The 13479-nt window shown below is 47.7% G+C and overlaps 1 protein-coding gene across 3 annotated transcripts in view; it reads right to left on the reverse strand.

Annotated features, from left to right (window-relative positions):
* WDR70 (WD repeat domain 70) overlaps positions 1 to 13479 on the reverse strand; it is a 234086-nt gene that overhangs the window by 182677 nt on the left and 37930 nt on the right. For all 3 annotated transcript variants that reach the window (XM_040420963.1, XM_040420961.1, XM_040420960.1), the window contains one exon: positions 3752 to 3811. In XM_040420963.1, coding sequence (XP_040276897.1) covers positions 3752 to 3811 — 60 coding nt within the window. The remainder of the gene's footprint in view (positions 1 to 3751; positions 3812 to 13479) is intronic.

Raw genomic sequence — 13479 nt, forward strand, 5'->3', positions numbered from 1 at the left:
GTGCATACCTGCTGGCCCTCTAAGAGCTAGGAAACATGCCACCCATAGGCCGAGGGATGAGAACTTGCTGACAAGAAGCACACAAGGGAGTAGAAAATGGCTGGCGAGTCCGGGTCACCAGAGAAGTTGAAGCCGGGTGAGTGAAGAGAGCAGAACGGTGGCGGGCATGAGCCGCTGACGTAACAGGCTGAGTGACAGCTGTAGGGGTGGTCTTCTGGTTGGATGCTATAGCTGTCACTTAAAGCAGATCAACGCAAAGAGTGCTGCTTCTTTGACATAGACGCATTATCCTGAGACCGCACAGTGCTGCTTCTACACTACTATTTGTCCCAACGCAAAGAGTATGTCACTGTGAGGCTCCGCATCCTGGGCACTTACAGGAGCAGAATCTGACTACTCCTCATGAGAAAGGGGATTTTGTCCTGTTCTCCTCCCCAACCTAGCGCTGTCAGCTCCTGACAATGCTCCATGGGAAACGAATATGCAAAGAGGTATCTCCCAAGAAAGAGAACCATCTTACTAGCGCCACCTATTGGAAGTGCCAATAAGTCTTCATACCATGGAGTACTTCCAGTAAGTCGCCATCCAATACCCGGCCTAAGCCGCTTCCAAGGCATCGCACTGAGCCAGCCAGAATCCTACTCCGTACTGACGAGGGGCAAGCACCCCAAAACATCTGTCTGCAGATGGAGATCTGTCCTGGGTCTATTCCCTAAGTCGGATCTTGACCGATAGGGAGCCACTTCCAATAGGTGGTGCTGGCGAGATGGTTGCCTTTCTTGGGTGATACCGCTTTGCATGTACCATCAGTCGGCTAAACCAATCTTGAAATTTCAGCATCGTCTTGGTTGTAATAGTCCATATTGATTAACCTTGGACTGTTATGAATACGAACCTTTAATACTAGGTTCCATGCATACTGCAGCTGATCGATAGGGGTCCCCAGCAGTATCATCACTGACACGGTCTCATCTGATTATCATCAAAATGGACGCCCCCATTTGGACTGCGCAGTTCTATGCACAGAGATCGGGCCCGCTCCCCCTCCGGCTCCCCCTCCGCAGAGACTATGCCAAGAAGCATGTAAAATGACTGTTCTACAGGAAACTAAATAAATCAGACCTGCGCTATCTATACATAACACACATCTGTTTGCCTTGCAGATAATGCCATGAAATGTAGATATGTGGCATCAAGGACGCACCGACTCATGTCACCCTCCTCCCAAAGAGCGAAGGAGCCTCGTTAGGTCACAGTTTGTAAATCAATAATTAACTTGCCCCCTAATATCCAAATCTTCAGGTCAACATCAGATACCAGCGGTGGTGGCACACAGGGGGACATGGAGCATCTCTGGCCCCCTCCCCACCCATGAAAGGGTCCTTGTGTGCGTCACCGTTATCTGGTGGAACATCAATCACTGGTCCTTGTTCTCCGGCTTTACGATCCTCTACACTTTAAAGGTCTCCAAAAAGAGGTCAAACGTTTTCAAGAAAAAGATTTAGGAGCCGGCACAACTTTCTTGACCTTCGTCTTGCTTCAATGACTCGCTAAGTAGAAGAATCCAAGGGCAATTGAAATCCCAAATGTGAGTCCTTTGAGTTTCTGATGAAGGGAGATGCTATAGTCTCTGCTCCTAATCGGCCGGGAACAAGAATAAGTCATCTGAATCGGTAAACCCTGACGTAAGGTATCGACCCGATCACCTTGTACAGGTCCCTGTCCCCAGCAGAGCTCACACTCCAACCCCCTTGTCTATGGGAAGAGGAGGAGCAATTTCAAAGTAACCAAACAGAGGCCAAACACATACATTGAAAAATAGGGTCTCCTGGTCAGACGCCATATCTATGAAGCCTTTCCGAGACTCTTGTGATTGTGACATTTCGACACTTTCCATCTTAGGGCACTGAGATCCGTCCTAGGGGCTCTATACTGGAAAAGAACTGATCAGTTTTATCCCCATGCATTCTGAATGGAGAGCAATCTGTTCAGGATGCATCAGGATGTCTTCAGTTCAGTCTTTTTGACTTTTCAGGACGGAGATAATACCGCAGCATGCTACGGTTTTATCTCCGGCCAAAAAAACTGAACACTTGCCTGAATGCATTAGGAATGTATTAGTGCCGCATTGACGGACCCGGTATTCCGGTCTGCGCATGCGCAGACCTTTAAAAATGTGAAAAAAATAAATACCGGATCCGGTATTGCAATGCAGTTTTCTGACTGATCAGGATCCTGATAAGTCTGAAAAATGCGCGATCAATCATTAAAAACGACATGCGTTTTCATACAGTTTGCCTGATCGGAACTGTCAAATAACGCAAGTGTGAAAGTACCCTAAGGCCTCTTTCACACTTGCGTTGTCCGGATCCGTCGTGCACTTTCATTGCCGGAGGTGCCCGCCGGATCCGGAAAAACGCAAGTGTACTGAAAGCATTTGAAGACGGAACCGTCTTCCAAATGCTTTCAGTGTTACTATGGCACCCAGGACGCTATTAAAGTCCTGGTTGCCATAGTAGGAGCGGGGAGCGGGGGAGCGGTATACTTACAGTCCGTGCGGCTCCCGGGGCGCTCCAGAATGACGTCAGAGCGCCCCATGTGCATGGATGACGTGTCCATGCGATCACATGATCCATGCGCTTGGGGCGCCCTGACGTCACTCTGGAGCGCCCCAGGAGCCGCACGGACGGTAAGTATGCTGCTCCCCCGCTCCCCGCTACACTTTACCATGGCTGTCAGGACTTTAGCGTCCCAGCAGCCATGGTAACCATTCAGAAAAAGCTAAATGTCGGCTCCGGCAATGCGCCAAAACGAGGTTTAGCTTAAGGCCGGATCCGGATCAATGCCTTCCAATGGGCATTAATTCCGGATCCGGCCTTGCGGCAAGTGTTCCGGATTTTTGGCCGGAGCAAAAAGCGCAGCATGCTGCGGTATTTTCTCCGGCCAACAAACGTTCCGTTCCGGAACTGAAGACATCCTGATGCATCCTGAACGGATTTCTCTCCATTCAGAATGCATTAGGATAATCCTGATCAGGATTCTTCCGGCATAGAGCCCCGACGACGGAACTCTATGCCGGAAGACAAGAACGCAGGTGTGAAAGAGCCCTAAGGCTACTTTCACACTAGCGTTATTCTTTTCCGGTATTGAGTTCCGTCCTAGAGGCTCTATACCGGAAAAGAACTGATCAGTTTGATGCTAATGCATTCGGAATGGAGAGTAATTCGTTCAGGATGCATCAGGATGTCTTCAGGTCAGTCTTTTTGACTGATCAGGATGGAGATAATACCGCAGCATGCTACGGTTTTATCTCCATCCAAAATTACAGAACACTTGCCGGAATGCCGGATCCAGCATTTTTTCCCATTGAAATGCATTAATGCCGGATCCGGCTCCGAGTTTTCCGGCAAAATGGGCCAGCATTGCGGTCTGCGCATGCACAGACCGCAAAAAATGTGAAAAAAATAAATAAATGCCGGATCCGTTTTTCCGGATGACACCGGAGAGACGGATCCGGCATTTCAATGCATTTGTCATACAGATCAGAATCCTGATCCATCTGACAAATGCCAGTTTGCATACGGTTTGACGGATTCGGCAGGCAGTTCCGGCGACGGAACTGCCTGCCAGAATCTTCTGCTGCAAGTGTGAAAGTAGTCTTAGAAAAATGTCCACTAATTTCTTTTTGATTTATGATGATCATGAAAATACACTAAATTTGACAGGTCAGATAAGCACTAGTATTACTTACAGTCTTGTTGCCGTGCTGCAGTGTGATCTCATGCGAGTCCGGGATCCTTTTGATGGGGTTCTGGAATAAAAAACATGGAGGTCAGCTCACTGTATCTGCTGCAGCCTGGTCATATAGCACAATGATAGCATTCTGGTAGGAAAAGCAGTGCCGACCAAACTGGAGAGGTTACAGCAAACATTTAACCCTTTGGTCTCAGGCAGGATCTCTAATGTTCATAAAGGAGGCCCAATGAGGACAGGACTAAATGTGAGCTTCAGGCTGTCCTTGCCGTATCATATACACTGTATATCTCAACACTTAAGCTGGACATACATATTAGATAAATGTGAGTGGGACCAGCCAACCATCTAATGTGTATGGGGGACCACCAGCCAACCATCTAATGTGTATGGGGGACTACCAGCCAACCATCTAATGTGTATGGGGGACCACCAGCCAACCATCTAATGTGTATGGGGGAACACCAGCCAACCATCTAATGTGTATGGGGAACTACCAGCCAACCATCTAATATGTATGGGGGACTACCAGCCAACCATCTAATGTGTATGGGGGACTACCAGCCAACCATCTAATATGTATGGGGGACTACCAGCCAACCATCTAATATGTATGAGGGGCCACCAGCCAACCATCTAATGTGTATGGGGGACTACCAGCCAACCATCTAATGTGTATGGGGGACCACCAGCCAACCATCTAATGTGTATGGGGGAACACCAGCCAACCATCTAATGTGTATGGGGAACTACCAGCCAACCATCTAATATGTATGGGGGACTACCAGCCAACCATCTAATGTGTATGGGGGACTACCAGCCAACCATCTAATATGTATGGGGGACTACCAGCCAACCATCTAATATGTATGGGGGACTACCAGCCAACCATCTAATGTGTATGGGGGACTACCAGCCAACCATCTAATGTGTATGGGGGACCACCAGCCAACCATCTAATGTGTATGGGGGAACACCAGCCAACCATCTAATGTGTATGGGGAACTACCAGCCAACCATCTAATATGTATGGGGGACTACCAGCCAACCATCTAATGTGTATGGGGGACTACCAGCCAACCATCTAATATGTATGGGGGACTACCAGCCAACCATCTAATATGTATGAGGGGCCACCAGCCAACCATCTAATGTGTATGGGGGACTACCAGCCAACCATCTAATGTGTATGGGGACTTCCAGCCAACCATCTAATGTGTATGGGGGACTACCAGCCAACCATCTAATGTGTATGGGGGACCACCAGCCAACCATCTAATGTGTATGGGGGACCACCAGCCAACCATCTAATATGTATGGGGGACTACCAGCCAACCATCTAATGTGTATGGGGGACTACCAGCCAACCATCTAATATGTATGGGGGACTACCAGCCAACCATCTAATATGTATGGGGGACTACCAGCCAACCATCTAATGTGTATGGGGGACTACTAGCCAACCATCTAATATGTATGGGGGACTACCAGCCAACCATCTAATATGTACGGGGGACTACCAGCCAACCATCTAATGTGTATGGGGGACTACCAGCCAACCATCTAATGTGTATGGGGGACTACCAGCCAACCATCTAATATGTATGGGGGACTACCAACCAACCATCTAATGTGTATGGGGGACTACCAGCCAACCATCTAATATGTATGGGGGACTACCAGCCAACCATCTAATATGTATGGGGGACTACCAGCCAACCATCTAATGTGTATGGGGGACTACTAGCCAACCATCTAATATGTATGGGGGACTACCAGCCAACCATCTAATATGTACGGGGGACTACCAGCCAACCATCTAATGTGTATGGGGGACTACCAGCCAACCATCTAATGTGTATGGGGGACTACCAGCCAACCATCTAATGTGTATGGGGGACTACCAGCCAACCATCTAATATGTATGGGGGACTACCAACCAACCATCTAATGTGTATGGGAGACTACCAGCCAACCATCTAACGTGTATGGGGGACTACCAGCCAACCATCTAACGTGAATGGGGGACTACCAGCCAACCATCTAATGTGTATGGGGAACTACCAGCCAACCATCTAATGTGTATGGGGGACTACTGACTCTCAACCAACTGAACATGTTAGGGTACAGAAGGAGCAGGCAGCTGAATTTCAGCATGGGCGATCCTTTTGCTCTCATGATAATCTGTCACTGAAGGGGTCTGGAGGGAGACAGACGGGGGGGGGGTCTAGAAGAAGGCAGGGGAGAGACGGGGGGGTCTAGAAGAAGGCAGGGGAGAGACGGGGGGTCTAGAAGGAGGCAGGGGAGAGACGGGGGGGGTCGAGAAGGAGGCAGGGGAGAGACGGGGGATTCTAGAGGGGGACAGAGGAGAGACGGGGGACAGGAGAGTCAAGAGGGAGAAAAGGGAGAGACAGGGGCGTTTAGAGGGGGACAGAGGCGTTTGGCAGTGGCTTACTCTCCTCTTACCATTCAGGTCACATGCATACTTGGCCGAGCTATGCATGTATGTGAATGCAGGGGTCAGGAATAAGAGCGGTCAGTGAGACAAGCGTTTGGCTGAAAGTTAACTAATTTGTATGGCCAGCCCTTAAAAAGCATCCGACCAAAAATCAGAAAGCATGTGTTCTTAATGAGAAGCGGGAGGAAGCTGCTGCCAGAGAGAGACCATCCCTAAGTCCATTCCAACATCACACATTAGACTTATCAGTGAGATGCTCTTCTATGGACATCTTTATCTAGGTCTATTAAGAGAACAATAGAGCCGTTATACTCTCATTCTAAAGCTTACATTACACCTGCATATTATGCAGGCAATTGTTGGGAGTATTATCGGGTAATCAACAGCATTATTACACTGCCAGATCATCGTTAACAAGTGTTACTACGAATGCTTGCTAGCGATGATCTTAACGATTATCTGCAGGTGTAACATAAGCTTAAGGGGGGGTTCTCCAGGCTTTTAATATTGGTGGTCCGACACCCGGCACCCCCGCCGATCAGCTGTATGAGGAGACGGCACGTGCCGTCTCCCTTCTCTCTTCCGGGTCGCTGCTGCTATGTCTATGGCAAAGCAGCAGTGAGCAGGAAGTGAGAAGGGAGACGGCACGTGTGCCTTCCCTTCATACAGCTGATCGGTGGGAGTGCTGGGTGTCGGACCCCCGCTGATCTGATTCTGAGGATAGGTCACTAATATTAAAAGCCCAGAGAACCCACTATCTTGAGCATTACCATTCAGATCTTTCCCACAAAGCAGCAGTAAACTGAGAATAGATTACCTATTTGCATAGGAGTTCTAGCTCTGTGTGCTGACAAGATTTTATATTTACTGTATTTTTCTGACTATTTTTCGCAGGGGGAAAATAGCAGTGCTGTTATAGTGTGAATGCAAATGACCGCTTCCATTATGGACATGGTCATTAGTATGCAGTAGGTGCGGGGAGCGGTGAGTGAAGCATTGCACTGGCTGTACTCACTGCTCCCTGGTTTTATTCCAGGTCCTGCTCTGCTCTATCCTGACTGTGTACAGCACGTTGACGCGCACTATGACCTGATGTGCCGCGTCAGGTCACAGTGCAGCGCAGAGCCTGGAAGAAGACCAAGGAGCGGTGAGTGCAAGAGAGTGCAGTCGGGAGCAGTTTATTCATTTATTTTTTTGTCGAATGGAGCTTGGGGGTCCAATCTGAGGTCAGAGGAGGAATGGGGGTCTGATGATACAGAGATCTGATGTAGGTCTGATCTGAGATCTAATGGAGCTTGGGGGTCTAATCTTAGGTCTGAGGAGGAAGAGGGGTCTGATGGAGCTTGGGGATCTGATCTAAGGTCTGAGGAGGAATGGGAGTCTGATCTGAGGTCCGATGGATCTTCAGTTTAAAAAGAATCCCCCTTTTCTGGTAGAAGGAGAATGCAGTCAAAATTTGTGGTGAACCCGGTAAATACAGCTATCCCAGCACAGGACGGTGCACTGCAATCTACTTTATAAGGGCGGAAGAAGGAAAAGACTCTAAGATGTAGAATGGACAAGTACAGACTTCCCAGTAGAAGAGCTGCCAACTTATTTTTAACATTTCCTTTCAAAAATTAAAAAAGGATTCTAAAAAAAAAAAATGGCAGTAGACAGAGGTCACGTTATTTTCTTTGGAGAAGTATCCATGTTTTACACTATGATGGGGTCTGCCTAAAGCTAAGAGGTTGCAGCGTCGCAGACCAAGCACACTGCTTATGTGACACTGCCATAGCGCCTACATTCAGCTGCCACTAGGAGGAGCTCCTTGCATAAAGATTTACACACAGCCACCACTAGGGGGAGCTCACTGCATACAGATTTATACAGCTCGCTTTCAGTTCTTTGTGCATACGCAGCGAGAACCCCCTATATATACACATTACCGGTCAAATGTTTTAGAACATCCCAATTTTATCAGTTTTTATTGAAATTTATGCTTGCAGCAGAAGGGTCAGGCAGGCTGTTACGGCGGGGGAACAGCCTGCCGGATCCGTGCTAACGCTAGCCCACTGTGCCGCCGGAAGTCCACTCCTGGCCATTAACTATAATGGGGGCAGGACGGAGGTGCGGCAGCAGCACGGCAAGCATGCCGAGAGGCGGCTGGACAAAAACTGCAGCACAGCTGGTTTGCTGTGCTGCGGCCGGACCTTCGGCCCGCCCCCATTATAGCGAATGGGGCCGGTGGGCTAGCGTTAGCATGGATCCGGCAGGCTGGTCCTTTGCTGGAACAGCCTGCCAGAGCCTGCTGCCGCAAGTGTGAAAGTAGCCTTACACAAATGTACTTTGAAATTAACCCTTAAACAATTGCAGAAGTCGTCTGTTGAAACATGACACCTGCTCATGAGCGCCCCCAAGTTTCAAACAGCAGAGGACTGGGGGGGGGGGGGGGGGGGGGGGCTAACGTCTGCTGTAAATGTGGGCAGTGGGGAGTGAAGCACTGCCTGTACTCACCCTCCCTGGTCTTCTATGGGCACGTGCTGCACTGTTCTGACTGCGTACAGCCTCAGGACGTAGACACGCACTATAACCTGATATTGTACGCAGTCTGTCATGGAGGTCTGATGGGAAGTCCTGACGTGAGGTTCTGATATGGGGGTCTGATGAAAAATATATTTTTCTCATTTTCCTGCTTTAAAACCTGGGGTGCGTCTTACCATCAGGTGCGTCTTACACAATGAAAGATATTGTAATTGTCGGTCTTCTTTTGATAATTGCACTACAGAGCAGCTGCCCTTTGGCTTAAAGGTCATTTTACAAGTACAGATGATCTGTCAGATTATGGAGAATGAAACAGACGCCCCAGATAACCATCAGATGATTAGCGGAGATGAGAGCGGCATTTACATGCAGCAATCACCTCTGCTGTACGGGGACAAGCGGTCAATACAGCGATCCCTTGTCCCTATAGAAAATCATCTATTTTTGCGCAGCAGATCTTTGTTTAGACCGCACGATCCGCTGCACAGGAGCGATGACTTTCAGTGCAGCCCAGAAGACAGGATCCAACCAAGAACGGTGACTGAGAGAACCTGTTACACAGGCACACTATCGGAAACAAGTGGGTGACTGAGAGAACCTGTTACACAGGCACACTATCGGGAACAAGTGGGTGACTGAGAGAACCTGTTACACAGGCACACTATCGGAAACAAGTGGGTGACTGAGAGAACCTGTTACACAGGCACACTATCGGGAACAAGTGGGTGACTGAGAGAACCTGTTACACAGGCACACTATCGGGAACAAGTGGGTGACTGAGAGAACCTGTTACACAGGCACACTATCGGGAACAAGTGGGTGACTGAGAGAACCTGTTACACAGGCACACTATCGGGAACAAGTTTGTGACTGAGAGAACCTGTTACACAGGCACACTATCGGGAACAAGTGTTTATACAAATGCTTATCCCCCACATCATCCGTACATGTAAAAGGACCCTAACTCCGAAATTTGCACTATTGCTGCATTTCAGGTTAAATTTCATATTTTTTAACCTTAGTTTTGTTGTTTTTTTTCCATTTCACTTTCACGTTAATTGCTGGACTTCAACTGTGTATATGTAAAAAATAACTGTATATATTGATTGGTTTTAAAACATGGACGGGTAGTGTCACGGACTGTTGTGGGCGCCGTCACATGGTGGCCACACATGCTGTTGCCTTCGGCAACGTGGTGTTGTGGTTGCATGCGGGGGGTGGTGTCACGTCCTATGCTGTTTGTGCCGGGACACGTTTGCCACTCATGCAGAACTTTCCCTTCCCTGTCTGGGGTGCGTGGGGTTAATTTACTGGCTGGTTTGGAGCAAAGTGGTGAGTTGGGTGCGGTCTCAGGTCTCTATATCCCTTGGCTTGGAGACGGAGACCAGTTGGTTTGTCTGCCTTGCATGTGAGATGCTTGCTCTGTGCATGGATGAGATCTGAGGGCCATCCAAGTTTGACATACTGTCACGGTAGGTAGTGGGGGAAACTCGCCACCGTACAATGTCGCCAATAACTAGGCCATAGGCAGGGAAAAGGGGGGGCTGGTCACCTCCTAAAGCTTCCCTCAAATAGCCCTAGTCTCCTGGCTGTATGAGCCGCCTTCAATGGTAAGGGGGCTCATACCCATGAACTAGAAGTCTAGGAATCCCTGCATCGCCCTCAACATCGTGACATGGCAGAGACATCCTGAATCGCTCACACATGCATAAACAACACATTGCCACAGGCAACTGCATGAGTGGCAAACGTGTCACGGCACAAACAACATAGGCCGTGACACCGCCCCCCGCATGCAACCACAACGCCACGTTGTCGAAGGCAACAGCATGTGTGGCCACCATGTCACGGTGCCCACTACAGGCCGTGACAGGTAGTGTGTGTGTGTGTGTGTGTGTATTCTCCTGAGCTCCCCCTAGTGGTGGCTGTATATATCTGTATACGGTAATCTCCTGAGCTCTCCCTACTGGTGGCTGTATACAGTCAGGTCCATAAATATTGGGACATCGACACAATTCTAACATTTTTGGCTCTATACACCACCACAATGGATTTGAAATGAAACAAACAAGATGTGCTTTACCTGCAGACTGTCAGCTTTAATTTGAGGGTATTTACATCCAAATCAGGTGAACGGTGTAGGAATTGCAACAGTTTGCATATGTGCCTCCCACTTGTTACGGGACCAAAAGTAATGGGACAGAATAATAATCATAAATCAAACTTTCACTTTTTAATACTTGGTTGCAAATCCTTTGCAGTCAATTACAGCCTGAAGTCTGGAACGCATAGACATCACCAGACGCTGGGTTTCATCCCTGGTGATGCTCTGCCAGGCCTCTACTGCAACTGTCTTCAGTTCCTGCTTGTTCTTGGGGCATTTTCCCTTCAGTTTTGTCTTCAGCAAGTGAAATGCATGCTCAATCGGATTCAGGTCCAGTGATTGACTTGGCCATTGCATAACAATCCACTTCTTTCCCTTAAAAAACTCTTTGGTTGCTTCTGCAGTATGCTTTGGGTCATTGTCCATCTGCACTGTGAAGCGCCGTCCAATGAGTTCTGAAGCATTTGGCTGAATATGAGCAGATAATATTGTCCAAAACACTTCAGAATTCATCCTGCTGCTTTTGTCAGCAGTCACATCATCAATAAATACAAGAGAACCAGTTCCATTGGCAGCCATACATGCCCATGCCATGACACTACCACCACCATGCTTCACTGATGAGGTGGTATGCTTAGGATCATGAGCAGTTCCTTTCCTTCTCCATACTCTTCTCTTCCCATCACTCTGGTACAAGTTGATCTTGGTCTCATCTGTCCATAGGATGTTGTTCCAGAACTGTGAAGGCTTTTTTAGATGTCGTTTGGCAAACTCTAATCTGGCTTTCCTGTTTTTGAGGCTCACCAATGGTTTACATCTTGTGGTGAACCCTCTGTATTCACTCTGGTGAAGTCTTCTCTTGATTGTTGACTTTGACACACATACACCTACCTCCTGGAGAGTGTTCTTGATCTGGCCAACTGTTGTGAAGGGTGTTTTCTTCACCAGGGAAAGAATTCTTCGGTCATCCACCACAGTTGTTTTCCGTGGTCTTCCGGGTCTTTTGGTGTTGCTGAGCTCACCGATGCGTTCCTTCTTTTTAAGAATGTTCCAAACAGTTGTTTTGGCCACGCCTAATGTTTTTGCTATATCTCTGTGTTTTTTCAGCCTAATGATGGCTTGCTTCACTGATAGTGACAGCTCTTTGGATCTCATCTTGAGATTTGACAGCAACAGATTCCAAATGCAAAGATCACACTTGAAATGAACTCTGGACCTTTTATCTGCTCATTGTAATTGGGATAATGAGGGAATACCACACACCTGGCCATGGAACAGCTGGGAAGCCAATTGTCCCATTACTTTTGGTCCCTTAACAAGTGGGAGGCACATATGCAAACTGTTGTAATTCCTACACCGTTCACCTGATTTGGATGTGAATACCTCAAATTACAGCTGACAGTCTGCAGGTAAAGCACATCTTGTTTGTTTCATTTCAAATCCATTGTGGTGGTGTATAGAGCCAAAAATGTTAGAATTGTGTCGATGTCCCAATATTTATGGATCTGACTGTATATCTGTATGCAGTAATCTCATGAGCTCCCTCTAGTGGTGGCTGTATATATCTGTATGCAGTAATCTCCTGAGCTCCCTCTAGTGGTAGCTGTATATATCTGTATGTAGTAATCTCCTGAGCTCCCTCTAGTGGTGGCTGTATATATCTGTATTCAGTAATCTCCTGAGCTCCCTCTAGTGGTGGCTGTATATATCTGTATTCAGTAATCTCCTGAGCTCCCTCTAGTGGTGGCTGTATATATCTGTATGTAGTAATCTCCTGAACTCCCTCTAGTGATGACTGAATATATCTGTATGCAGCAATCTTCCGAGCTCCCTCTAGTGGAGGCTGCATATATCTCTATGCAGTAATCTCCTGAGCTCCCTCTAGTGGTCACTGTATAGATTTATATGCAGTAAGCTCCTGAGCTCCCCTAGTGGTGGGTGCATAAGCAACTGGACGCAGTGATCGCCCTCTAGTGGTGTGTGTATTAACATCAATATGCAGTAAGGTTCTTCTAGTGGTGGGTAAATATGCCTCTAGTGGTAGCTCTATATACAGATGTAGCAGGGTTAACACACAAACTGTTAACTAAAATTTTTTACCTTTTTTATCTTGGAACAAAAGCCATTTAAAAGCAATTGAAGGTGTTTGCTTAACGCATTTAGTTTAGATAACACGTCTCATAAAGCATGTGTGTCAACTCTACTACATCCGTACATCTGTATGTAGTGACAGCTCCCCCTAGTGGTGGCTGCCGTCAACATTATATAATTAATCCAGTTAGTAGAATAGCACCCATATACAGATATATTATGATGAAAAAAATTTGGACCTAACAGCAGCTTAAAGTGGAGGTCTCAGTCAGAAACGGGGTTCATTCTGAATATTATGAAGTCCTAGTTGTTTCCAGTCCTGTGGGGGGGCAAACCGCTGCCTCGTTCGTTTCTGATTTCGGGAGGGTGATGGGCACTTTCTAGTGAAATGAATGAGTTATGGAAAATGCTATGACAGGTTATAAACCACTATGGTGGGAAACCCCTATAAAAGGGTCGGGCCGCAGGAAGGAGTGTGCCCGCTCGCTGACATTACAAACAGCGTCATGTTTGCTCTGCTGATTACGATGAATATGGACCTCGTGCTGAA

This window comes from Bufo bufo, chromosome 2 (genome assembly GCF_905171765.1).
Source record: "Bufo bufo chromosome 2, aBufBuf1.1, whole genome shotgun sequence".
NCBI lineage: Eukaryota > Metazoa > Chordata > Amphibia > Anura > Bufonidae > Bufo > Bufo bufo.